Consider the following 27676-nt stretch of genomic DNA (forward strand, 5'->3'; position numbering starts at 1 on the left):
GGCTACAAAGTCTTTCCTCATCACCCCACCCTACCAATGGTGCCAAATAAAGCCAAGTTCCCACTGAGGTTATTCACAGGCAAGAGAAAGATGGAAAAGTAGGTCAAATAGCAGAAAAATTATTTTCATGAAATGAACATAATCGATTGCTTCCCAAGAGAACTGCATTCTTTTTTTTTTTTTTCAAATATGATTCCTATACGTTTGGGGACAACCCAAAGACCAAATATATTCTGAAAGCATATCTTTTTAAAGGCAGTGTGGTGGGTTAGACAGAATCTAGGCTCTAGAGTCAGAAGGACCCAGAGGAGCACTGGCAATGGGGAACTAGTTTCATGGAGGCAGATCAGTCAAGTAAGTTAACATATTAAGGATAATGGGAGCTGGTGGGAGTTAAGAAATATATAGAAAGAAAGACACACAAAATGAATACTGTGATATTGGATTAGAATTGCAAGTAGTAAATGAACTCATGGCTTTCAATCCACACACATACACACATCCCCCAACTCTGTCCACGGAGCGGAAATAGGAGGAGCAACACCCTCATAGCGATGAGCACACCCAACACCTACATCTTGGCTGCTAAGTCCTATTTTCCATGAAAATGAATCAGAGCCTCTTGGAGAAATGGCTCCTTTTAGGACTGAGGAATGGAAAGAATAAGATCAGCCTGGAATATCTTGTGTCAGCAAGAAAGGATGTGCCCAAAGACTATTGGAGACTTGTTGAAAGACATAAGAGCCAGCGTAAAGGGACTCACACTGGTCAAACTGAGGACAGTTTGAGCCTGTGTTCCAGAATGAAGAAGACCAAAGACATGTAACTTCTAAATGCAATGCATGACTTTGAACTTATGACTTTTTATTATTTATTTAAACAGTCTCAAATTTATAGAAACGTTGTAGGTATAGTACAAAGACCTTTCTTTCCCCTGAGCCATTTGAGAGCAAGTTGCAGACCTAATGCTTCATCACCCCTAAATACTTTTAGTATTTAGAATGTCCTTTTGCTATAAAGGACATTCTTGGGACAGTTGGTGAAAGCCACAGGGTACTAGAGGATTAAATGGTAATAATGTTATCAATGTTAATTTTGTGAATGTAATGGTTGTACAGTGGTGTATGGATGGAGAATTTCCTTGTTTATGGGAGCACACACTAAAGTATTTAGGGGTGATGGAGCATTAGGTCTGCAACTTGCTCTCAAATGGCTCAGGGGAAAGAAAGGTCTTTGTACTATACCTACAACGTTTCTATAAATTTGAGACTGCTTAAATAAATAATATAAATATATTACATTAAGTATCTGGCACTTTAGTAAAGATTGTTAGTGTCAACCCAGGTCCCTTATACCTACTAAGGCACTTAGCCTCCAGGTGCTGTGATGTTGGAGGTGCCTGGCCCAGAGACACCCTAGCTACTATATCCCCTACACCTCCCACTTTGGCCCACTGATAGGGACCAATGTCTGGCTGGCATGGCGTAAATAGTCTCATGTCTCAGAGTGGACCAGCAGTGCAAATTTGTAGTGGAATTTACCCTCAAGAGGATCCTATGGATCAACCCAAAACTAGACTTTCTCTGAGACCTCATCCTTGGTTGGCTCTTTTGTTTTCTCTGTCTTGCTTCCATTACTCCATTACATGCTTTTCCTAAAGAGCATCCACCCTCACTGAATCTTGTACACCTGAATCCCTGTTTTAGGCTCTGCATCTTGAGAAGTTCAGATAGTCACACATCAACTCAATAGTAATAGATAGTAGTAGTAGTAGTAGTATCAATGACAATACCACTAGAAGAGAAATGAACTACATGAGTTAGGTCCAGATACCCTTATTTTATGGGATTGTTGAATTTAAAGTCTCCTAATAGCCTTATTTCTGCTCAGCTACAATATTTTTAGATGTGAAAGTTGCTTCCCTATCAGCATGGCTAGAACTCTGAAAAGTCCCCACTTTAGGATTCCACCTGTGATATTCTCCCCCAAATGAATAGAAACCTAAGTAAAGCCATTATTCTTACTGAACTTGTTCCCTTCCACCCCTTCCAGGATGTCTTTTGCAGAGTTCCCTTCCCCGCTGAGCTGCTAAACCTATGGTTTGGATTGGATTTGGGGATTCCAATTTTCTGATTAAATCAGTCTTATCAGCGGTAGTTGTCAATGAGGGTGATTAGTGTTTGCATTTTGATGGTCTCAATACCTAGACTGTCCAACTGACATTTGACATCCTGCAGTACAGGCGCATCACACACAATGAAGGATCACCCCAAACTCAGCATCCAACACAACTATCAGCTATCCTGTTTTTAACATTCATAGAGGTGAAAAAAACAATTTATAAATACCTGAGCCAAGAACCTATTCCATTTTACAAATAAACACAAAGTGATTTTGCCCTGAAGTTTCTAGGAATGCAGTTATGTAAAGCCAGGGGAGATTAAACGTTGTGCTGGTTAGAGCTCTACCAAGAGTTTTCCACCATTTTGGAAAATTGCATTACTGATAGCAATGCTGCGTGTGGTGCTCCAGTCCCCCGTACAACACACCTACTATCAGTCTGCTTTTGTAGGGGTTATGTTCACAGTGATTCTTCCTGAAATGGTGTAAATACCCATTTCATGAACTTTTCTGTGTAGTTGTGCCCAAGCACTGGCATATTTCCATACATTTTATCTGTACATATTATATTTCTTTTATTTCTCCTTTATAGAACATTTGAGGCATTTTATTGATTTATAAAAATGATCGTGTTTGTGGGTTATAGAGGGGTAGCATTATAAGGCATTTGTGATGCAGAAAGAGGGTGTTTGATCTAGCAGAACTGAAAATGAATAAGAATGACATGGATGTTTGTTTGTTTCATTCATTCATTATACGGGAATGCTGTATGTCATGCATGATTGTTCTGCAAACTCACAACTTCTCTAAGAAAGGAAAAAGACATTTCATTCATTCTTCCATAAGGCACTGAAGAGAAGCAAAGAGGAATACACAAGCATGCTACCTTATAAAGGAACCTCTATCCTAAATGAAGTCACAGTCTAGTGAAAAAGACTGTATATTTAGCAGAAGGATAAAATATAGACAATTAGAATTGAATGTAAAGTATAATAAAAGCTTCTAAGAGAAATATAAGCAGCATGCCTTGAAAATTCAGAGAAAGGAGTCATTACTTTCGGCTAGGTAATTTCACTTTGTGAAAGAGTTGGAACTTGAGTGGGATCTTGATGGATCTGACTTGAGGAGGTGGGGAGTATATGCACAACAGGAAAAGAGCCTCTCAGTGATGGCCACAGCTAGTTTGCTCTTTGTAATTTCAGAGGCTGATGAGCCTGGCTTGCCTTCCATACTTTTAGATAGCAAATAGCACCTTGACAGCCAGCACAACAAATGCATGTCATAATAAGCAATTATTGATCAGGGAGACATTTTTATGGTGTTTTGGGAGTAACTGAATTATATGCACTGATGTGTTTGAATTTTAATTGTTTACCAGTTCACTGGGAGTAAAATATGGAGTAATAAAACAGATGATACCCCATTCTTTGATATCCCAGCTCTCCTTGAGCACGACCTTCCTTCAGAATTACCTTAATCACCCACGATGAAAGACAAAGTTTAAGGGCGTTTATGATGCTGCCCATAACACTCATGAAATGTTTCACTGTCGCTGGGGATAATGCACCAAGAATAAATAGCATGTAAACAAGTTTAATTACTTAAGGGTTTGACCCTCCACCAAGACATCAAAAATATTCTAAAGTTAATCACCTTTGGGTTCATTTACTAAACTAAATGAGGAAATAATGCTTTAAAACTACCCAGAGGATATCACTACACATCAATCCATGCAAAATTATAAAAATATGTGCAAAAATGAGATAAGCAAGTAAACATGACACCATCCTATTCATTAGACCGATGTCATTTTCAAAAGTCAGGAAGAGAATATTAGGATTATTTTTAGAGGACAGATACCAAACTTGATGCTGTAGACATGAAAGATAAAATGAAATTCATCCAAGGAATTTTCCAGTCTAAGTAAAACAGCAAAAATTTCAAGTAGGAAAATAGGAAAATCTCCTTGCCCAAAAGGAGATCATGCATTCTGTGTTGCTGTTTAGTTCAATTTTTCCCTCCTAAGTTAAAAAGAAAATTTAAAACTTTCTTCCACCTTTCATGAGCAGCACTATTTGTCTTATTTTAAAAATCATAATTATAGAACTTCAGTGGCAAATACCCTACAGAATTAAAGGAGTGGGAGGAAATGCAAGTGGTTATTACTCGACTCCTCTGCCCCCTAAGTGGAATCCAAAGCCATTATCAACTTTAGCAAGGACATAAAAGCTTATCCCTAGATATTATAAAGAAATGTAATATCAGCAAGGAGATAATTGAGGAATAAAAGAGCAAACTAAATCAGTCTTTGACTGCATAGTTCTGGATGACAAAGATGTGCCTACAGAAGGCAAAGTGGATTCATTAAGTATGGTCCTCCAGGGGAAAGCAGCTATACAAATTACAAAGGGTATTTTCCATGGTGCATTAAAATATATGGGATACAGTTTTTGGTTCATTCCTTTGACATGATAACATAAGCGCTTTTTTCTGAAGTCTTCAGAAGATCTTATTTCACTTGGAAGGAATATTTTTAATAGGTTGAATTGGAACAAGATAAGCCCTAAAGTATAAATGAGTCTGATGATTTTCCAAATCTATCTTTAATACATGAATATACAAATATATAGTGTCGACAATGTGAAATCTACTTTGGATCACTAAATTAAAAGATATCGTCAGCGACAATTAATTGTCCCCTTATTTTGTTCCCTTGCATATAATGTCTTACTAATTGGTCTAATTTAAATTATTTTCCAATTGGGCAGGGACAGTTGAGCCATATTCTGTAATACTATTTAATAAACAGCATAAATAATAGCTAATATTTATTGAGTTCTTATCAGATGCCAAGAAACTTAAGCAGTTTACATGCTAATTTATTTATTGCATATAAAAAATTTTGAGATAGCTATTATACTACTTTGTATTTCCCTAGTGAGGGAATTGAGACATAAAAAAATTAAGGTAATTTGACTTAAGTCACACAGCTAGTAAGTGGTGAAGTCAAGATTTGAATTCATTTACTCCTGTTCCAGAAAAACCACGATGGTGTAAAAAGTATACTAAATCATGGCAAAGTAACAGACCTTACATTTAATGAGTAATTACCTAATGCCAGGTAATCTCCTAGATTTCTATCCATTGTTTTTAAAGTACAATTATGATTCATCCTTTTAAGTGTGTTTTGACCAATGCACATAGTCATGTAATCCCCACTGCAATCAAGATCTAGAACAATTTCAGCAACCCATCCCCACCCTAATTCTTCTTTGTCCCTTTATAGTCACCCTCTTTTCCCATCCCCAGACCCTAGCAACCACTGATTTGTTTTCTGTACCTAAAGCTTTGTCTTTTCCAGAATGCCATATAAGGGGAATCACATATTTCTCTGTTTCATCTGACTTCTTTCACCTCTCATAATGCACCTGAAATTCATCCGGGTTTTGTGTGTATCAGTAGTTTGTTCCATATTATTACCGAGTGGTAGTCCACTGTATGGATGGATCACAGTTTTTTAATCCATTCCTCAAATGAGTACAATTTAGGTTGTTTCCAGTTTTGGGCGATTATGAATAAAACAGACTATAAACATTTACATACAGGTTTTTATGTGAACATAGGTTTTAATTCACTCGGGCGGATATCTAGAAGTGGGATTGCTGAGTTGCCTGGTAAGTATATATTCAAATTTATAAGAAATGGCCAAATTGTTTTGCAAAGTGGTTGTACCATTTTTCATTCCCAACAAAAATGTAAGAAATTCCTCCCATCCTCCACAAGCGTTCACCGCACACCTATGTGTGTCAGACAGAGCTAAATGCTAAGAGCATAGCAATAAATATGGAGGGCCTGCCTTTTCCCCATGGAGCATACACTTTGAGACAAGCATCTCAAAAAGTACTCTGGCCTGGCACATTTTAGGTCCTCAAAAATGGAGAGTTATTGTTAATTAATTTTTCTATGTCCTATAGATATATTATGTTCTTTTAGCTTTGTATAAATTCATTCTTTTTTTTTTTTTTTTTTTACATGGGCAGGCACCGGGAATCAAACCCGGGTCCACATTCACTCTTTTTGATAGATTTCATTTACTTTGACTTGGTCTTTTGCAGTCAAGGAAAGAGCAAGAATCATCATTTTCCTTCTCTCTGTAATTAGCACAATGTTCCCAGTAAGAGCTCAAGTTAAAATATCTTTATTTAACTAATCACAGTTAGCAAAATTCAACTCCCAGGAATGATTTTTCTAAACAGCAGACAGTGGCAAGAGTAGCATGAAATCACTTCTTACATTTTGAGCTCTGGGTAGAGACACAAAAGGAAAAAGAAAGGTCCTTGACTTTCTGCAGTCTGGTGAGTAAGAATGGAATCAGACAGAATAATTCAAAACAAATACACAGCAGCGCCACAGCTGTGTCAGCACTTGGTACTGTCAACTTTTTTGTTTTGTTTTGCATTTAGCCAAACAAATAGGTAAAATCTCATTGTGATTTTAATTTGCATTTCCCCAATGACATTAAGCATCTTCTTATGTGCTCTTCTGCCACCAGCAAATCTTCTTTGGTGAACTGTTGTTTAAATCTTTTGCCTTTTCTTTTAAATTGGTTTGGTTTCTTATTATTGAGTTTTTGTTTTTGTTTTTGTTTTTGGATGCTGAGTGGCAGAGTCACACGTCATTCTCTTTCCATGTGAGTATCCCATTATTGCAATACCATTTGTTGAATTTTTTGTTGGTTTCTTTGTTTGGGACGTGCATGGGCCAGGAATCAAACCTGGGTCTCCTGCATGGCAAGTTAGAATTCTACCATCAAACTACCCTTGCACCCCCTTATTACTGAGTTTTAAAAGTTCTTTCTAGATTCTAGATACAAGTGCTTTATCCAATACATGATTTCAAATATTTTTTCCCACTCTGTGCCTTGCCTTTTCATTATTTTAAGAGTGTTTTTTGAAGAGCAGAAGTTCTCGACTTTGATGAAGTCCAATTTGCCAAATTTGGGTTTTGGTGTTATAGCTAAGAGATCTCAGCCCAACTCAAGATGACAAACATTTTTTTCTTATGCTTTCTTCCAGAAGTTTTATTGTTTTAGGCTTAACATTTTAATCCATTTTGAGCTAATTTTTATACAGAGTGAAAGGTATGCATCAAAGTTGTTCTTGTTCTGTCCTTTTCTTTCTCCTTCTTTTTCTTTTCCTCCTCCTCTTCCTCCTCTTCCTTCTTTATGCACGAGGAGAACCAACTGACCCAGCACCATTTGTAGTAAACATTATTCCTTCTTCACTTAATCGACTTTTTCTTTTTGTCAAAATCAGTTGCAGATACATGCTTTGCAAATATTATCTCCCAGTCTATGGCTTTTCTTTTCATTTTCTTTATGCTGTCGCTTGAAACACAACAGTTTTTATTTATTTCCAATTTATTGATTTTTTTTCTCTTAGAAATTGTAGTTGTGATATTATATACGAAAAATCTTTGCCTACTCCAAGGTCTCATAGATTTTTCCCTATGTCTTTTTTTTTTCCCCTAGAAGCTTTAGAGCTTCAGCTCTTACTTTTAGATCTATTTGAGTTCATTTTTGCATATGGTATGATGTAAAGTTCTAAATACATTTCTTTGTTTGTGTGTGTGTGTCTGGATAGTCAGCTGTCCCATCACCCTTTGTTGAAAAGAGTATTCTTTCCTTATTGAATTGTCTTGGCATCCTTGTTGAAAATAAATCAACCATAAATGTAAAGGATTAGATCTACCCTCTCAATTCTCTTCCATTAATATAATTATCTGTCTTGAAGTCAATCCTACACTTTCCTGATATTGTAACTATATAATTATCTTTATAATAAGTCTTGAAATCCTCCAACTTTGTTCTTCTTTTTCAAACTTGTTTTGTAGGTTGATTTGGCTATTCTAGATACATTGCAATATCTACGTGACTTTTAGAATCAGTTTGTAAATTCCTACAAAAAAGATTGCTGGGGTTTTGACTGGGTCTACATTAAATCTATATACCAAATTAAAGAGACCTGACATCTTAATAATATTTAATCTGCTGACCCATGAACATGATATATTTCCCCATTTATCTACACTAATTTATTTAAACAATTTTTAAACATATTAGTGTCAGATATATTGCCAAGTAATTCATATTTTTCATCCCATTTTAAATACTATTGTATTTCAATTTCCAATTTTCACTGCGAGAACACAGAAGTACAATTGGTTTTTGTATATTGATCTTGAATTCTGCAACCTTGCTAAATTCAGTAGTTCTAGTAGGCTTTTAATTTTTTTTATATGGCAGGCACTGGGAATCGAACTTGGGTCTCTGGTATGGCAAGCGAGAACTCTGGCCCACCCTCTAGTAGCCTTTTTATAGAAACCATCAGATTTTCTACTTAGACAATCACATTTTCTGCAAAAAACAACTTTATTCTTTGTTTCCATCTGGATGCCTTTTTTCTTTTTTCTTATTCTGCCTTATTCCATTGGCTACAGCCTCTACTACAATGTTGAACAGAAGTCATAGGAATGGACATCATTATCTTGTTTTTGATTTTAAAGAGAAAATATTTAGTCTTTCACCATTAAATATGATACTAGTTGTAGGTTTTTCATAGACATAATCAAATTAAGGAAATTCCCTTCTATTCCTAATTTACTGTGAGTTTCTTTTCAAAATCAGGAATGGATATTGGATTTTATCTAATGCTTTTTCTGTATCTATTACACAATCATATATATACATATATATATTTCTTTTCAGCTTGTTAATATTGCCAATTACATTGATTGATTTTCAAATATTAAACCATTCTTGCATTCCAGGGATAATACCCACTAGCAATGATGGATTATTCTTTTAATAAATTGTTAAATTCAGTTTGTTAAAAAATGTGTTTGGATATTTTACATCTATATTCAAGAAGGATAATATTCTGCAGTTTTCTCTCCTTATAATGTCTTTGACTGTTTGGTATCATAAAACGAGTTGGGAAGTATTCCCTTTTCTTCCCTAAACATTCAGAAGAAAGGATAAATGAAGCTATCTGTGCCTGCAGCTTTCTTTATAGAAAGGTTTTAAACTACCAATACAATCTCTTTAGCAGATATATGGCTATTCAGACTATCTCCTTTGACAGTATAAGGACGCATGGGTTTTGTGGCCTGTGTGTCAGACTGTAACACAGTGGGGGAAGCGTGGGCACTTTCTCCACTTGCGGTGATTTTTGGAGACGTAGAATGGAATACTGACAGGGACATGGCACTGGGCTCTTCAGTTCCAGCAGTGTGAGACATTCAGGCTTCGGAGGTGTAACTTCAGATATATCTACTGTAGTCATATACCTTCTCTCCAGTTAAGGGTATAACCAGAAACTTAAATAATATCCTTTAATAATGAGAAATAAAGGGTGCACAGGTGGTTCTGTGGTAGAACACTCACCTTCCATGCAGGAGATCTGAGTTTGATTCCTAGCCTATGCACCTACCTCCCCGCCCCCCCCGCAAAAAAAATAAGAAGAAATAACATTGATGGCAAAAAAGTAGAGCTAAAAAGATCATGTTTTTATAGGAATTACTTTTACAAACATTCTTTGCTTCCTCTTCCTTGCAGAACAGATAAGGAAACGGAGGTTCAGAGAGATTAAATGAATTGCCTCAGATTATACATCTAGTAAATGATGGATCTTAACCCAGTTCCCCCAGCAACGAGCCCAGCAATCTTTCTACTCATCATTGATACTACCTATATGAACTCCCTGAAAAGATGCCTTTGAAAGGGAAAAAAAGGAAACCATTTATTTTTATTAATTTCAAAATTGGGATTTTAGAATAAATAAGGAAGGAAAAGTCAATGATAGCAAACAGTGTTCAGAAAATAGGTATGATAACTTCCAGTTAAAAACGTAACCAGAATAAGATCAGAGGAACATAAGTTTTCATTTTAATCAATAATATCCAGCATTGGTAAGCATAAGAAAGAGCAGTTTAATGGCCAGTTGGTAATGGAGTAAATTAACACAACTTTTCTGTAGAAGAATTTGGCAGTGTCTTTCAGAATTTATCATGTACACTGTTTCCATTCTTGCCTTCACAAATATTCACATGTGTGCAAAGGAAAATGCATATAGATGTTTGTTGTGGTATTTCTTGCAATTGTGAAAAACAGATACAACGATAATGCCCACCCGTAGGGAAATGTTCAATAACTTATGTCACCTTCTTTCACGCTTTGGAATACTAAGCAGCATTTCGAAAGAACACGGTTGATCTCTGACAGGGAAAGACATCGAAGATATTATCGAGAGAAAAAAAGCATGTTGCAGAACAGCATATTCTAGGATCACATTTTAATTAAAAATATCAATATTCGTGTATATTTGTGAAGACACGAAAAGGAGATTTGGAGGGCTATATAGTGAAGATGAGCTGAAGGGAGGCGTAGAGGGGAAAAGGACAAGAGATTCACTTTTTACTTAATACACTTCCGTGTTTCTTGATTATTTCTCATAATAAGCATGCATTCTTGGCATATAAAATTAACATTTCAAAGAAGAGTCAATTAATTAATCACTAATAACAACTGAAACCCCTATTGCATCCTCCTCCACCTTTCCAGTGAACTACATATGATGACAGAAAAAAACCAGAAAGTCATTCAAACTAACAAATAACTTACTGCCAGAATCTGAACGGAATCTCTGTGAATCAGATGGAGTTGGAAAGAGAAGGATCCATAATATTTTGTCTCCCCAGAGGGAATCTTATTGAATCAAGATAGAGAGGCACTTTGCACCTTCCCTCCTGTCCAACTCTGGGAAGTTCGTGTCTTTCCTAGTTAGCAATCTAAAATCTCCTTCCTCACTGGAGTGGCTGCTCACTGGGTCACTCAGAGTTCCCACCTGGTCCCATTCATATAAATCACCACCTTCTCTTGTGTTTCTCTTTCTACTGTCTTTCTGAAACCAGATAGAAAGAACTCATAGAAAACAACTGGGCAAAAAAGGTACATAGGGTTGGGAGGTGAAGGGTGTCTGGCAACAGAGCATTAATTCTCCCCACAAATAAACTATATGATGCACAGACAGACAAGAACATTCCCGGGAGGCAAATGTGTTCAGAATGATAGTTTTCACAATCAGCGTACTTGAGAATCACACAGTGGGGTAGGAGAAGACACTTCTTCATTAAAGCAGAGGTGCACCAGTCAAAGCTTGCCAGAAACTGACAATGGGTTTAGAAGTTGCAAACTTCCACCTGCCCATTAGCTGATTTCTGGGGAGGGAACTGGCCTATCACACAAGTGGATAGAGAATTGAGCCAATGGCAATCTCCACCTCTTGCATGTCGCCCAACATAAAGTTAAAACAGAGCTTCCTTATTAAATGAGAAAAAAAAAGACATAAAAACCTGCATAGAATTACTATATTGATAATCATTTCTACAGAAGAGATAAAAACAAATGGAGGGGGTGCGAGGGTAAGTTCAATGGTAGAATTCTCGCCTGCCATACAGGAGACACGGGTTCGATTCTCGGCCCAAGTACTTCCCAAAATACACAAACAAAGAAACCAACAAAAACAAACGAAAAATTCAACACATGATGCTACAGTAATGGGATACTCACATGGAAAAAGAATGAAATGTGACCCCACCATACAGCATACAACAAACAAACAAAAATAGAGACACATAAGGGAACAGAAGCAACAATCAAGTGGCTAATGGTTTGGATTAATATTTTAACCCAAAATTCCTAGAAACTAATATTAGGTTTGTGAAATAAATTTTAAGCATGACAGCAAAAGTAGAAATCATAAGGAGAAATATCAATATAGAATTGACTTCATAAATAATTCTAAGGGCTAAAAAGTTACAAACAATTTTAAAGGGCAAAAGGCATACTGGATAAAGAATCTGTAATATACAATAGACAAAGGGATAACATTCTTAATAAAAAGTTCTTCTAAAAATAAGAATCAAGACAAGACAAATACACTAATAGATATGCAAAAATTTCATGAAAAAATTACAAATGGCCAACAAGTAAACAGAAAAACGATGCCAAATCTAATAATTAAAGTAAATGTAAATCAAAGCTGAGATATAACCTTTTGACAAATAAAACTGGAAATTTTATAAAAAGATAATATCCAATATTCTTGAGGATTCTTGCACATATTTTAAATAATCTTTCTGACATATCCTCAAATCCTTAAATTTGTAATAGACACAGCAATTCCTCTTACAGGAATTTATTCCAAAAGAAGAAAATCATAGATGTGCACAAAGTTTTGGCTAAAAGACGCTATTGTAGTTGGGTATAACACTGAAAAAATGGGAACCACCTAACATTAAAATTGGTTAAATGAATTTTGGTGCAAATATATTATGCAGTTATTCTGAATTATGTTGAGAAAGAATATTTACTAGCAAAAAGAGATAATCACCACTTACTGTGAAGACTGAAAAAGGATAATACAAAATAGTATCATGATCTGATTTAGTTTTTACAAAAATAAGTAAAAAAAGAAGCAACTCGAAGGTTATACATCCAATGTTAATGGTGGTTATCTATCTATAGTGAAATTGAGTGAATTTTGCTTCCTTCTTTTGATTTCCTATAATCTCTAAAGTTTCTACAATGAGATTCTAAAAAGTCTTTTAAAAAAATGTACAAGATAGAGAAAAAATATACAGCCCAATGGGCTTGCATTGCTATAGGGAATGAAAAAAATGTGGTGTTCTAAATAGAAAATAAATCTGACAACCAAATGTCGTAAAATGGAACTTTCTATTTATTGTTCCAGCTCAGATTCTCTTTATCATCTTACTATCCAGAAAGTACCTCAAATTATAACATTTAAAAGGTTAAGAACAACTTGTTCTTAAATCTTTTATTTATTGCCAGCAAAGCATTATCTTACTTGATTGCCTGGCATACTGAGTTTTTCATTCACATAAGAACAGATGATGGATTAGCATCTAACTTTCTCTTCTCTTAATTACTTTTTACAAGCTATGCTTTCTCTTCCCCAGCTAGTGAAAATGGCATTCATGACTCCAAATAACATCAGCAGATTTAATGGCATACTTCCAGGAGCTGAATAAAGCCCAATTTCCTCATCTTTCACATTAAATTCATTTATCACATGGAACAATCATTCTTACTGAAGGATTGAAGAGGAGATGTTACCAGAATTTCAAAAGAATGGGGTTTCTTCAAACTATAAATGATGCTTCTCTAGAGGGTTATGCTCCTACTCCCCAGCATCTCTTAACCAGCCCCCTTCAACAGATATTCACATACAGATTGAGCATTTTAGTATGTTTAAGATGTTTCTTATTAAACAAGTCAGTGGCATGGAGACAGAAAACAGCCATGAACAATGCCAGAGAATATATGATTAGTCCAGGAGGGAAAGCTCCTTTTGACTGGAAAGCTAGTAGGTAATTTATTTCCTGGTCATAAATTTACATGCTACCTTTAAATCTGAGGCCAAGTTCCAATTCAGGTATTTGTTTTCCCCTAGGTATTCATGGAAAGAGAAGAAAACAAAAAGGTTTACTACAATAATTTTTTTTTAAAAAAAGAATAGCAAATAACTTTCAATGCTAGTTTGAAAAAATTAAGTTGTAAACTGCTATCTAAGTTATGATACATTTTCTATAAAGCTTGAAAATACGAACCCCCCAATTTGCTATTTAGGAATATATGTCATGTATCTGTCTGTAGGTATAAATCTAAAGTGTGCATTGCAATGAAAAAAGAAATTCAGGTTTGTAATTATCTCTGAGGAAGGGAAACAAAGAAAAGAATAGGATCAGGGTATGGTACACAGGGGACTTCATCTATTTCTTTAAAGGTTATTCTTTAAAATATAAAATAGGATGGTGCGATGGTGGCTCAGTGGCAGAATTCTCGCCTGCATTCCAGAGACCCAGGTTTGACCTCCGGAGCCTGACCATGGCAAAACATATGTATTATACATATATATATATGTTTTTATATATATATAAAAAACTAAATATGGCGAGATTTGTAAGGTGTTTTAAAAATGTAACTTACTTTTGGTTCACGATAAGCCAGTCCCGTACATAGGTCTGAACACAGTCCCTGACATGAGGTTCCAGTTCGACCCTAAGGGGGTAGAAAATGAAATGAAAATGTGTTATTACTGGGAAAAACAACAAAACAACCTCTTGTCATTCCAAGGACAGCAACATGATTTCAAACCCATATCACGCGAGAATGTGTCCTTGCCCATTTATTTCAGTTGTCTGAAGTATTCCTGAGGCAATAAAAAACGTACTTTGGTGAGACAAACATGTCTGCATTTTATGTCATGTGGGTTTTCTTTATTACTGAGAACATGTTAAACTATACCTATCCCTGAAAGCATTCTGACACAAGACAGGTAGAACTAGCTTTAATCGAATACAGAACAAGAAAAGTAAGTATAAATACACATTCTCACAGGGGTAATTAGGAAATATCTTTTGCTCATATGTAACCTTGTTAGGACATGTATGATCGCCTTTAGAGAGCCATGAAGTGCAGTCATCCTACGCTTTCAGGAGTTGGCAGGCACTGGCTTTGGTCGGTGACTTTTATTTACGATAGTTCCTGTCATACCTACTCAGGACACATATTATGAGACATATTCTTTAAGTGCTTCAAGCTCTTGAAATTAGGAATAACTAATTTCCCCCAGAAGCAAAGTTTTTTGCCATTACTTGCAATTGTCAGCACTAGAGATAAATAGTCTAAATGTTCAAGTCTTATTTTCCTCATTTATAAAACGGGAGAAGAACAGCACACATGGGGGCGGGGGTGGTGGCTGTGAGTATTAAGTGAAACACTGTAAAAGTTTAATTAAGCCTGTGCCTCTGAGCCCTGAGCTCGAATCCCAGCTCCATCACTTGCCAGCTTTGTGACCTTGGGTGAGTCACTCAACTACTCTGTGCTTCAGTTTCCTCACTTTAAAGTGGTAATATACCCACTTTATAGAGTTGAGATGAAGAGTAAATAGATTACAGTGTGTGTGAATCACTTACTTAAAAGACTGCCTCACACATATTGAAAGCTAGCTATGGCAGTTCACACCAATATACCATTCGCTATTCACCGGGCTCTGATCTAATCACTATACATGTAACTCAGTTGAGTTAATTCTCTCTCAGTCCTCTAGGGAAAACACTGCTATAATTTTAATTTGGCAGAAGAATGAGATAATAAGGGTCTTGTCCAAGATGACTCAGCTCTTAAGTGACAGAGCAGGGACGTGAACCTGGGAGGTTCACCTGTAGAGCCCATGCTTCTGTCCACCACACCTTCACAGTTCCTGTGACATTCTTGGCCAGGCACAGGTACCTAAGAAAAGCCAGCTGCTGTTTACTAACATGGTAACGATGTTACTTTTCTGTGCTGTACTTGTACAGAAGACTTTCTGGTAACGACTGAAACTGTGGAGGTTGTTTCAAAGTCATCAGAAGTATAATGTGCTGGTGATAAATTCTGGTGACAAGATAATATTATACTAAAAAAAACTGGTGCTAAAGGAAAAAAAAACGATCTCCTCTCTCAAATTTCAAAACAATATACTCTTACATTTAAATTTGTTGTAAATATTCTAAAAGGACTTTCCCCAGATCCTAACCTCATTTGAAGACAATGAACCATAAATGTTTACAGACAAAGAAATAAAAATGAAGTGACTCTCTACCATAGGTGAAAATAGAGCTGAGCATAGGGCCAGCTCACCTGTGTGAATGAGAATTGCCAAAATAAGAGAGCAAAAGGTCTTGATAACACCAGATCACTGTCCTCCAGCCTCCTTAAACTGTGACAAAATAATGTCCAAAATATAACTAGAACACGTCAGGGTAATAGGGCAAAGGTAATTTTTCATGATCTCCTTTCTGGGACATTTTGGGGAAGATGAGGACAAAAATGCCCAGAAGGATGTGAGTCTTAATTTTGTTTTTCACATAAATGCAAATAAAAGTTCACCCTAATCCTCCAAAGAAATACTAGTTTTTAGTAGTATTTCTACCATGACACAAGGAGTGTCTTTTAGCTATAATTCCATTGTTCGATACCAAGAGCTAATGCCCACACTTATGAATGCATAAAGCCCACTGGAGAAATTCAAGCCCCGAACAGCTATTTACATATCCACTCTATGGCACTTTCCTATTGAGTATTCATGCATCAAAACTTCCTCCAAGGCCAGGATCTTTGTATACTTGTGCCCAGCATACAGTTGATGCCTAAAAATGTTTGCTGGGCTTATCTTTATGACTTGATCTATTCTCTTATGTGGAAGTAATTAAAATGCTTCTGAATGGAGTCATTTCAATAATTATTATGAAGAATCTTGGTAACACCACAAATGGAGAAACTGGGGCTGCCCTAGGTCACTGAGCGGGTGATGTGCCCAGGTAGTCTGGCTCAGGACCCTGCTGTCTAAACCATGCCTAAGCCTTCCATTCTGCAAACTGCACCCCTTTAGCTGGCATAGTCCCTACTCGGCTTTTCAAAGCCTCTGGTCAACCCAATTGGAAAAACCACCTACCTCTAGGTGAAAGCACCACAGGGTCATCCTGCTCTCTTCTTGGATCTGAGTGAGTTTGTTAATTTTTTTAAACCACTTTATTATATAATATAACACATACACAAAGCAAAGAAAGAAAAAAACAATAATTTTCAAAGCACGCTTCAACAAGTAGTTACAGAACAGATCCCAGAATCTGTCATGGGCTACCATACCATCAGCTCAGATTTTTCCTTCTAGCTGCTCCAGAATATAGGAGGCTAAAAGGAATATATGATTTTTTTTTTAATTTTAAAAGAATACTGGAACTAGGGCCTCTTCCCCATTAAGGTAGCAGTAGTGACAGGCACAATCCCATGTACATTTTAGGAAAAGGATTACCCTTCCTCCGGTAGAGAGGGCTGCAAAGTCCTGCATTCCTTTGGCGTGAACACCACCTCCAAATCATCCTCCATGAAGGCTCCCAGCTCCTGCGAGAGCGCCACATCCAGGCTGTTGAGGTGTGTCATCAGAAGTCCTTCAAAGTCCACTGGCTCCACCGGGTCATAAAACTGAGGCTGGAGAGGCACAGAAAAGAAAAAAGGAGGTTCCCACACAGACGGTTTTAGGGACAGTGCTTAGCCAACAGTCAGCAGTCACCGGGCCTTCCCTGTCAACTCAGAGAATGCTTCGCTCTCGTTGTAAAACTAAGTGACTGTGCGAAGGAGCTGTCAAACCCAGAAGCAGCGATATGGAAATGGAAAGAAAGGCAGCAACGGAAAGTCAAGTCATAACACGATGAGTAATTAAAATCGCACCCCAAGGCAGAATTTTTCTCTCCTGAATTGCACCTTGATGAGGAATCCTGAGGAGATCCAAATGAGATCACAAGGCACGCAGAATTTTTTATAATTTCTTCTGCAAAAACCTCTCCAAGGCTATGTTTACCCAAATACAATGACTAGCAAATGGAGGCAGTTTTCCAGAAATTCCAGCAAACTCGACACTCCTGTTTGAGTAGCCAGTATTTCCTTTGGCCCAAGTTATCCTATACGTTGGTTTTCTAAAACATTTCTATGTAATCACAGCTGACACCAAACCAGACTCGGTGACTGAAACACTCCTGAGGCAGTGATTTCCAAATGCCGCGTGGCTGACTGGCAATGGTATGGAAGAAATTTTCATTGGACTGGAGCTAAACGAGCAAACTGAGAGCAATCTGCTAAATTTCTTATGGCTAAATTTACATACTTGAAAGAATCCTCCTTGCTCTTCACTTATGTCTTCCCACTATGAGAGAGGGAGGGGTTAAAAATGTGGTTTAAAAATAATTTTCTTTAGTTGATAAAATAAAAAGTTGGCAACACTCTGTTAGTCCCCAATTAAGAAAATAAAATATTTTTGCCAGAGAAATCCAAAGACTTAGGAACCACTGTCTTGAGGAAGTAAAAGGATCACTTAAATCAAGTGTAGATTTGTTTAATAATAACAATAGTAATAATAATAATAATAATGGCAGCTTTATGAAGTGTGCATTCATGGCAGGTTATTTAGACACATCAGCCTGAGGGGGCAAATCCCACAATAGACCAACAAAACAAACATTCTTGACTCATAGCTGCCTAATGTGAAACAAGGGCTGATCCAAAAGAAGAGCTAACAAAACTGGTTTTTCATCACCTTGAAACCATACACCCAGACTAGATGCAAGGGCTCCACGTTGGAGAGAAGGAACAAAGTGCTGCTGAAGAGGTAAAGGAAATAAGATTAGAGAATGTAAATGTGGCTTGCTCTACACCCTCCCCACTCCTGCCATTGCCTGGTGGGGGCAGAGACAAGAATGACTTCTATTGGGGAGTGGGGATGAAATTGAGAATTGTGCAAAGATAGATCCTACTTCCTGTCTGGGATTCTTGAAGGTGGCAGAGTCGCCAAATGCCTGATGCCAGCAGTGAAAGATGGGGCAGAAGAGAAGGCAATAGGATATGCTGAAGTAGGACAGGGCGGACTCCCCAGCTCCCCAGGTTTGGCACCCAAGTGGCGTGGGACAGGACAGGGAAGCTTCCCTTGGCTCTGATTGGGAATCAAGCCAGGACTAAAGGAGCTGGAGATGAGCCTTTGCGGAAGCCAGGATGGAGACAGAATTTTCAAAAAGACACTGCTGAACTCTGCCAGAGAGAGTGACAGGCATCATCCGATACACAGAACAAATAACTCTGCAGCAGACGCCTACATCAGACCAATCCCAGTGGTGAAGATGGATGCATCCACTGCCCGCCACACCTAGTACAGAACATTCAGAGTCAGGGATCAAAGTGGCTTCAGTTTGAAATAAAGAAAACGGCATTTTTTTCTATACCCAGAGCTATTACCGTAAAGCTAATATCCATTGAACTAAGAATTACGGAACATATGTGCTGAGAAACTGAGCTAGGTCATTACACACATTATCTCATTTAATCCTCACCAGAACCCGATGAGGTGTGCGCTATAATTATCCCCATTTTATAGAAGAGGAAGTTGAAGGTTAGAGATTTAAGTAATTTGCCCATAGTTACACAGCTAGGAAATAGCCCATTTGAAATTCAAACCCAGGAAGGATCATATTCTCAATCACTACAACTTTAATTGTGTTCTCTTGTGGGCTTTTAGGGAATCTGCATTTCCTGAAATAGTTCAAACACAAGGCAAGAGTAAAATGTGTTTGGAAGTGAGTCAAAAACATATTTAACACTACCCATGAGTTCCATTCTGAGCCTCTCACAAGGTTGGCTGCTCAGAGTAATAATGTTTACATTTATTAGGTAGAATATCAATTACTCAAGCAGAGGCACAGGGAATATACACTTACCAATGATATGAAGTACAATTTGAAGCAATATGACACTAGCACTAATAACTAATAAGTAGCAGTCTCTGTGAAGAAATGGCATTTGTGTGAAATCATCAGAAAGGAAAAAAACCTCAATTCTACCAAAATATAATTCTTATTATGTCCCTGAAATTCAAAGCCAAAAATGATGAAAACCGGGGGTGTAAGGGTAGTTCAGTGGTAGAATCCTCACCTGCCATATGGGAGACCTGGGTTTGATTCCCGGTCCACACACTCCCCCAAAAAGAAACAAACAAACAACAAACAAATAAACAAACAATAAGGGGATACTCACATGGAAAAATAATGAAATGTTACTCTGCCATACAGCATACAAAATTTAAAAAAAAATAGATGAAAACCCCAGTTGATAGCAGCACCTGCTGCCTAAAGGACAGCTGTCTCCAACATCCAGAGAGAAAAGGATGGCTGATTTCCTTTTTCAGCAATTATAAGTGAGCATCTATTGAATGTCAGTTACTGTGTCAGGAGTTAGGGATGCATAGAACCGGTAGCCGGGCCCACAGAGCTTGCACCCTTGTCAACTATGAGATGGTGAAGTTTACCGCATTCTCAACCATAAATAATGCCATCTTTGGGTAGGGAGTATGAAAAAAAAGCATAAGATCATCATTGAACATAAATTGTATGGCAATGTGCCAAGTGCAATATATACAATTTATCATAAGGTTGTAAATTCTTCAGGTCTGAGTACATTCCGGAATTGAATAGACTATAAAAACAAACAATGAAAGAATTATAGAGCATGGTTTTAATACTGCACACAAGTTGGCATTTAATAATTTGTCTCCCCAACCCCTTCAAAACTGAAAGTAACAAAAGAGGAAACCATTCATTCCAAATGTGATGAAATGTCTCGCCACTGGCAAGTGGGTGCTGTGGAAGAGGCAAAAGAAAAAAAGATGAGAGATTGTTCTCTTAAGTAGGCCTCCAGGCAGCTGTTCCTCTTGGCAAATTCAAATAATCAACAGGAACCAAGACAGATTTCTGTTCTCTAAACTATCTGGAGTTTTAATTTCAAGAACAGGGTTGACTGTGAAACAATCAAAACACTCCACACACACTTATTTAGCAAATGGAGAAAACCAATATTGAAGAAAATCACACTGGCATTGCATTTTGTTGGAGAATGAAGGTTGGGGTTAGGGTGGGGTGGGAAGAAGTTCAAAGGTCAGAATGTATGGCAGGACGTGGGGCCTTGGAAGCTTAAAAGCCTAAGGAGTAAATGAACTATTTTTGTTTTCTCAACTGTTGAGCTGTATTTGGCCTCCTAGTCAGTGGAGTCCAAGGACCAATTTAAAAGGTATGATCCAAAATAATTTCAAGAAGTTTACCTTTATACCACAAATGATCACATTTTGTACATAATTTATCCAAAGAATATAAGAACAAAAATATTCAAAATAAAAAACAAAAACCCCTTTTCTACATGAATGGAAATACTTAAGACTACAAATTATCCTAAAGCACTTTTTACTTAATATGATGGCTTTGTGAAGTGTCTATTAAGCTAGGTTGAACTATATTTCTCAAATTCCATTTATGATGTTTCCACATAGAGCGGGCTCTACAAAAGTTTTCTCTTGTAGGAGTTGGAGGATAGAAGGGAGGCAACAGTCATATGTACCACACACATATTCTCTTCCATTTATTCAACCAAACACAAATTTAGGTGCTGCTATAAAGGCAGTTTGCCAATGTAATTAAAGTCCCTAATCAACTGACTTAAAGTTCATCAAAAGGGAAGTTATCCTAGATGGGCCTGACTTAATCAGTTGGAAGCCTTTTAAAAGAAGGCATAGCCTTCAGCTCATGTCCTTGCGGTTTCAGCTGCCCACAATCTTTCTTTGCTGCCTGCCTGCCTTATGGATGTCAGGTTTGCTTAGCCAGCTCCCACCAGTACATAAGCCAACTGCTTGCAATAAATTCCTTAATGTATATGCGTATGTAACTTCTCCTGGTTTTGCTTCTCTGGTTGAACCCTAACTGATAAACCCATTTTCATTCATTCAACAAATACTCATTGAGATCCCATAGTGCTCAAGTACTAGGCTGAGGAGACGTGTTGCCCTCACAAAGTTTTCAACATTTCTCTAGTGGAGAAGCGTGCAGTCTTTATCTTCAGCTCATCCATGGAAGACTAAAAATATGCAAAAATATTTAAAACACCCTAACAGATTAAATTGTCCATGGTCAAACATTCAATTTTTAAATTAAGCAAATTCGAGACTTTCCTTCTCCTTTAACATACATCAAAGTCTAGTTCTCCCGACATGGGATAGGATTCTATCTGTTCATAAGTGTAAATTCCTACAAGACCAGAACCATCTCTATTTAAAATTAACCTACATAACTCCTACTACAGTGTAGTATAAGATAGCATATTGATAATAGATTAAAATGAAAAAAAAGTCTGGATATTTCCCTAATAAGGACATTAGAAAAACAGAGTGCTTAAATGATCTGATCCAGATTATACAGGTAATTGCACAGGACCCGGGTCCCCCGTTACACCATGGGAAAGCCCGTGCCCCTCTGGGTGGGGCTTGGGGAAGAGCTACAACGTCTCTGGAGTACTGGCCTTGCATCCTGTGTGTGTTTACCCCATATGGGGGACACCTCACCACCTCCTGGATTTGCATAACAGACAAACCTTGTCACGGCCACCAAAGACCCAGTATGTTACCAAATTCAATGATCATCGCTCAGTTCTTGTTTATCTGTAGCATTTGACACAGTTGAGCACTTTCTCCTTCTTGTGACACTTCTTGAAATGCTTTCACACGGAGAGTGACAGATCATCCCAGTGTGTCCCAGTCTCCCGGTGTTAGCATTGAAAGTCCCATGTACCAAGACACGTATTAGTCCTGGGCAAATCAGCACGGTTAACTACTTGATCTTTGGATCACCCCTTTTCTAGGTTCTCCTTCTACTGTACAGTGCCCTAAGGTTCTCTTCTCCATCTACATTCACTCCCAGATAATTTCACCCAGTCCTATTTTAAAGTACCATCTTTTTTTTTTTTTAATTACAAATTTATATCTGCAGCTTCAACTGCAGCCCTGAAATGCAGGTTGGCTTTTCCGATGACACCTCAACATCACCAGCTGGAGATCTAATAGGGGTCTCAATCCTAATGAATTCCAAACAAACACTTAATTTTCCTGACAATCTGCTCCTTCAATACCTTCTAAGTCACCACATCTCAGTAAAATGGCAATTGCATTCCAAATGGATGCCCAAGCCAAAAACTTTGGAGTCAATGTTTGATTTTTCTCTTTTTCTTATACTCCACATCAGCAAATCCCATCTATCCTATTTTTCTTCTAAAATATGTCCAGAATCCAACTACTTCTCATCTTCTCTATTACATTACTCTATTCCAAAGTAACATCATCCCTTTTCTGGGTTCTTGCAGTATCCTCCCAACTGCCCTTCCCACCCCACACTATTCTTAACATAAAAGCTACTGTGATTTTCAAGTACATCGTGACAAGTAGTTATAGAACAGATTTTAAAGTTTGGTATGATTTACACTTCCATGATTATAACTACTTGTTAAAACGTACTTGGAAATTTACTGCTTTTTTGTATGTATGCTATATTTCACGATTAAAAAAAAAAAAGCCAGTGTGATTGTTATAAAAGAGCCCCATATGCAATCCTTATAAAAAGTCAAAAAGTGGTAGGCGCCTTCTAAACGCGTCCTTCCGGTCGCTTCCCTCTCTGTCTCCTCGCCCGCCATCGTTGTGTACGTGCTTGATTGTTACCTTCGACATGTCTTCTCATAAGACTTTTAGAATCAAGTGATTCCTAGCCAAGAAACAAAAACAGAATCATCTGATTCCTCAATGGATTGGAATGAAAACTGGCAATAAAATCAGGTACAATTCCAAGAGGAGACATTGGAGAAGAACCAAGCTGGGTCTGTAAGGAATCATACATGATGGCACACATGTTGATGCTGTACCACGTTCACTAGCACCTTTAAGGTGAAGAGGTCATCCTTTCTGAGTAGTTGGACTTAATTTTATTGGGCAAAAACCTGAGTTTTCCTTGTTTTTATGCTTTTGCATAAATAAATTGGTTCAGTAATAAAAATAAAAAAAAGTCAAAAAGTCAGATCATGTCAGGCCTGTGCTCAAGGCTTTTTTTTTTTTTTTTTTTTTATACATGGGTAGGCACCAGGAATTGAACCTGGGTACTCGGGCATGGCAGGCAAGCATTCTTACCTGCCGAGCCACCGTGGTCTGCCCTCAGGGCTTCTTAATGAGAGTAAGAGTCAAAGTTCTTCAGTGGTCTCTGAGGCTGATAACCCTGCCCTGCTCTCTCCATGATATCATCTACAGCTCCCTTGGCTCAGGAGACACTCTGCTTCCTTGCTGTTTCTGGAGCATGCCACGTACACTCCTGCCTCGGAGACCCTGCACCTGCTGTTCCTTCTGATTGTAATGTATTTCCTCCGGCTACCTGCCAATTTCATTCAGGACTCTGCCTGAGTGTCCCCTTTCCAGAGACAGGCCTACACGGAACACCTAGTTTAAAATAGCACTCTCTCCATGTCGCTCTGTTTCCTTCCCTTATTTTATTCTTCTTACCACTTCTTACCACTTACCACCCCCTAAGACAATCTACATTTACTTGTCTTTGTCTGAATTCCCCTCTAGAATGGAAGCTCCATGAGGGCATCTGCTGCATTCACCTCTGTACGTGAGGGAAATAGAGCAGTTGGTGGCACAGAGCAAGACTCAAATATTTTTTGATAGAATGAGTGATTAGGACAATCCTCTTGGCTCTCTGCTATCTTTAAGTAAACTGGCTCCAAGCCTGTAAGATTCTTTTGGCTTCAGTGATGTCGAAGTACGTCCTGGCCTAGATTAAACAGTGCTTTCCTGCCTTCACCAATGGCAATTTTCAATCGCTGTCACCGAGTGGAAGATGTTGACGTGCCATTATGGGCATCAATCTATTTTGACCAAAGACCTGCTTTCCAATGACAAAAATGAAATCCCTGCTCATAAGGTAGGCTGCACTCTTTCATTTATCATCTCCTGTGAATTTACATGAAAACTATATTGAAATTTTTGTTTTCCTTAATGACCCCTCAAGTGAAATCCAATACAGCCCAACTTCTTGAAAGATGAAGCAGAAAAGAACAATAGACTCAAAAGAAAAAAAGAGACCATAGTTACCATGTGGTTCATCATTTAAATCATCCTTATCTGCAAGAAAAAAAAAGGTTTCTTTATTGCACAGAAACCTAAACACATAACACAAATGAATTTCTTTTAAGGTACAGGACTTTTTTTTTTAACATAAATTTCACATATACAAACATGTCACGTAACTATGATTTGGGGTATATATCCAGGATGTGGTTTTTTTACATCCTTTTTTTTTTTTCAGCCAGAGCTGTTATGGCCCAGCTGATTCATTCTACTTTACTGCAAAAGTTTCTATTCTCTCTTTTTTTAAAAATAGGATTTTTGCCTCTACAAAAAGATAGATTAAGGTTATTAACCATTTACACAGTATCTTAAATCCTCCTTACTTATCTTAGTGTATAGATTCTTCTCTTGTACATTTCCACTCCCTTCCCCACTTTCAATAATATGAATATAGTTTTAGTGATTTCAGTTTCATTTTAAACAAGATAATAAATATAAAGCTGTTTGCATACATAGGAGGCTGGCATCAGAGGGTCTTTGGCCAGCCTGTGCACATGGCTAGGGCAACAGAGAATGTCAAAGCCAATGAGTAATTCAACACAGGAATAGTTACTGTGCCTGAGAGCTGCTCTCTTGGGCACAGGTCACCAGGGACCCTGGAGGGAGAGGGAATGCCATACAGACCCAGGGCAAGTCTATCATCTTATCTACAAAATCATCTCTAGGTGGTGATTCCCCTTCACAGACAAAAATACAAAATTAAAGACAGTTAATCTGCTTAAAATATTTACATATACACAGTCATCGCATTAACATTTTACAGTTCGAGTTAAAAAACCCAAATCCTGACAAGACCAAAAAACAACATCAGAGACCACCTTTCCTCTCATTTGATTTATCAGATTTGTGACAGTAACTGCTCTATTTATATAAGGATGTACACGTAGTATTAGCAAGTGGCCGTTGCTTACCACACATCCTGAAACTGAGAGCAGCGACCACAGCAAAAGAAATCTTACCTTTCTTTCTGCTCTTTCCCCTATTTGGAATGTCTCTCTCCATGGAGGTTCTTTAAATAATCTTCAGCCCTGGCAGCCTGTTACATTCCCCTGGGAACTTCAGAACACTGATACCTGGGCCACACCCCTTAGATGCTGATTTAACTTTTCTAGGGTGGGCCTGACCAGACGTACGTTTTAAAAAGTCACTGTGTGAGGCCGATGTACAGCCAGGCTGAGAATCACCCTCTAAATCTGCCTTGCTCTCCCCAAGTAGCCTTTACCTCCATTACCATATGGCTCTTTGTTCTGAACACCTACCACTCTCAAAGTCAGTGGGGGGGCCTCCAAGTTATTTGTCTCCTCAAATAGATCATAAAACCCTTCAGAGCCCAAAGCATCTCCTGTACATCTTCTTCTTTTAATCTCCCACAGTGTTTCAGTAGTACCAAATACATAAGGCAGCAATAATAGCTACTCCTCACACAGCATCTATTAGATCATTAGTGGGCATTACCATACCCATTTTACAGATGAGGAAACTGAAGCTCACTTGTATCATCACGCAGGGTTGTTGAAAAGGTGGTTATATAAACAAAGGTAAACATGCCCTCAGTTTTATTTTTCAGTTTTCCAAATAACATGCTAAACAGTTTTATGGTCTCTCATTGAAGAAAAGTTTTCTAAAACTGCTTGATGTTGAGAGTCTTTAGACGATAAACTACTCCTCTGCTCTGCCAGAAACAAATCTTGCTGAAATGTTCCATTATCTTTCTATGAAAATATCTTTTTTTTTTAAGGGAAAGGGAAATCACCATGTAAGCTGATTAGTTTTATTGGAGGAATCATCATTTGGGACGATTGCTCCAGGGAAAAAAAAAATCCATTCATGCTGCTAATACAACATGACAAGTAGGCAAACATTAGAGTGATGGAATTTCTTAAGCAGACCATCTATTTAAAAAATAAAAAAGGATTCAAATAAGGGCCTCTTGGTGCCCTCATGTTTTTTCCTGCCTTTCGGGTCGTCAATGAGAAGGAATGAAGGCCACAGACTGAGCAGAAGCTGGAGGAGAGATTTGGATAAAGATATTCAAGAAGCCAAAGTAGACTTTTAAGGATTATTTACTTGAAAATAGAGTCAGGTAGTAACACGTGAGTCTTGTATAGTCGAACACTTTAAACAATTTTTGCTACTTCTTCTATATTCTATGTTAGAAAATGGGGAGTTTAAGCCACATGATAACTTGACTGTCAAGGTAATGAAGTAATTCAACAAAATCACCTTCATCAAAACCTACTGATGAAGCAGCATAACTACCAAAAGAACACCTGTAAATCTTGAGCAAATCTTGGTTTAAATAAGAAGGGATGAAAAATTTAAGGCTTCAGTATAAAATAAAACGCTGGCGAGTAATGGAGGGGTTAAAACCTCTTAGCTAAACTTCCTTAAAGCCTCTTTAAAGTGATGTCCACACTATTTCCCAAGATAGATACTGCAGAAACTGCAGTCATAATTTACGAAAAAAGCAAGGCACCAACAGGCAATCCCTTTTGTTTAAAATATAAAAGTGTATCCAGTCAGTCACGTTTATCAGTAATCCACTCAGTCACCTTTTAACTATATTTTTACCCTGAGTCAGAAATTTTTTAAAATAATAATTTTGGCTTTCAGTGAAAGGTATATTAGCACCAAATTAAACCCCAAAGCCTATCTAATTTAACTTGGCTTAAAGCTTATCTAATAAATCTGAAAACACAGACATTATGCACAAAATGCAATTTTGAAACTGCTGGAAAAAGTGCAAATAAAAAGGTAACCACCAAAAGTCATGAAAAGATTTTCTGAAGAAATGCCAAGGGTGCAAGAAAAGGTGCTATACATTTCTCAGTACTATCCATCTCATTAACAACACAACACAACACACAATTTATCCTACTGAAATAACCACAAATCAC

At 37.5% G+C, this 27676-nt stretch overlaps 1 protein-coding gene and 1 pseudogene across 8 annotated transcripts in view; one reads left to right on the forward strand and one right to left on the reverse strand.

The window, feature by feature from the left end:
• DOCK8 (dedicator of cytokinesis 8) overlaps nucleotides 1-27676 on the reverse strand; it is a 243357-nt gene that overhangs the window by 162165 nt on the left and 53516 nt on the right. For 5 of the 8 annotated variants that reach the window (XM_077148339.1, XM_077148335.1, XM_077148340.1 and 2 more), the window contains 2 exons: nucleotides 17061-17236; nucleotides 14192-14263 (listed from right to left, as the gene is read on the reverse strand). In XM_077148339.1, coding sequence (XP_077004454.1) covers nucleotides 14192-14263; nucleotides 17061-17236 — 248 coding nt within the window. Of the gene's footprint in view, nucleotides 1-14191; nucleotides 14264-17060; nucleotides 17237-24743; nucleotides 24774-25738; nucleotide 27676 lie in introns of those variants that run through there. The other 3 variants (XM_077148338.1, XM_077148336.1, XM_077148337.1) reach the window with 2 other exon arrangements.
• LOC143673602 (large ribosomal subunit protein eL39-like) lies at nucleotides 23246-23585 on the forward strand (annotated as a pseudogene).

This window comes from Tamandua tetradactyla, chromosome 2 (genome assembly GCF_023851605.1).
Source record: "Tamandua tetradactyla isolate mTamTet1 chromosome 2, mTamTet1.pri, whole genome shotgun sequence".
Lineage (NCBI taxonomy): Eukaryota > Metazoa > Chordata > Mammalia > Pilosa > Myrmecophagidae > Tamandua > Tamandua tetradactyla.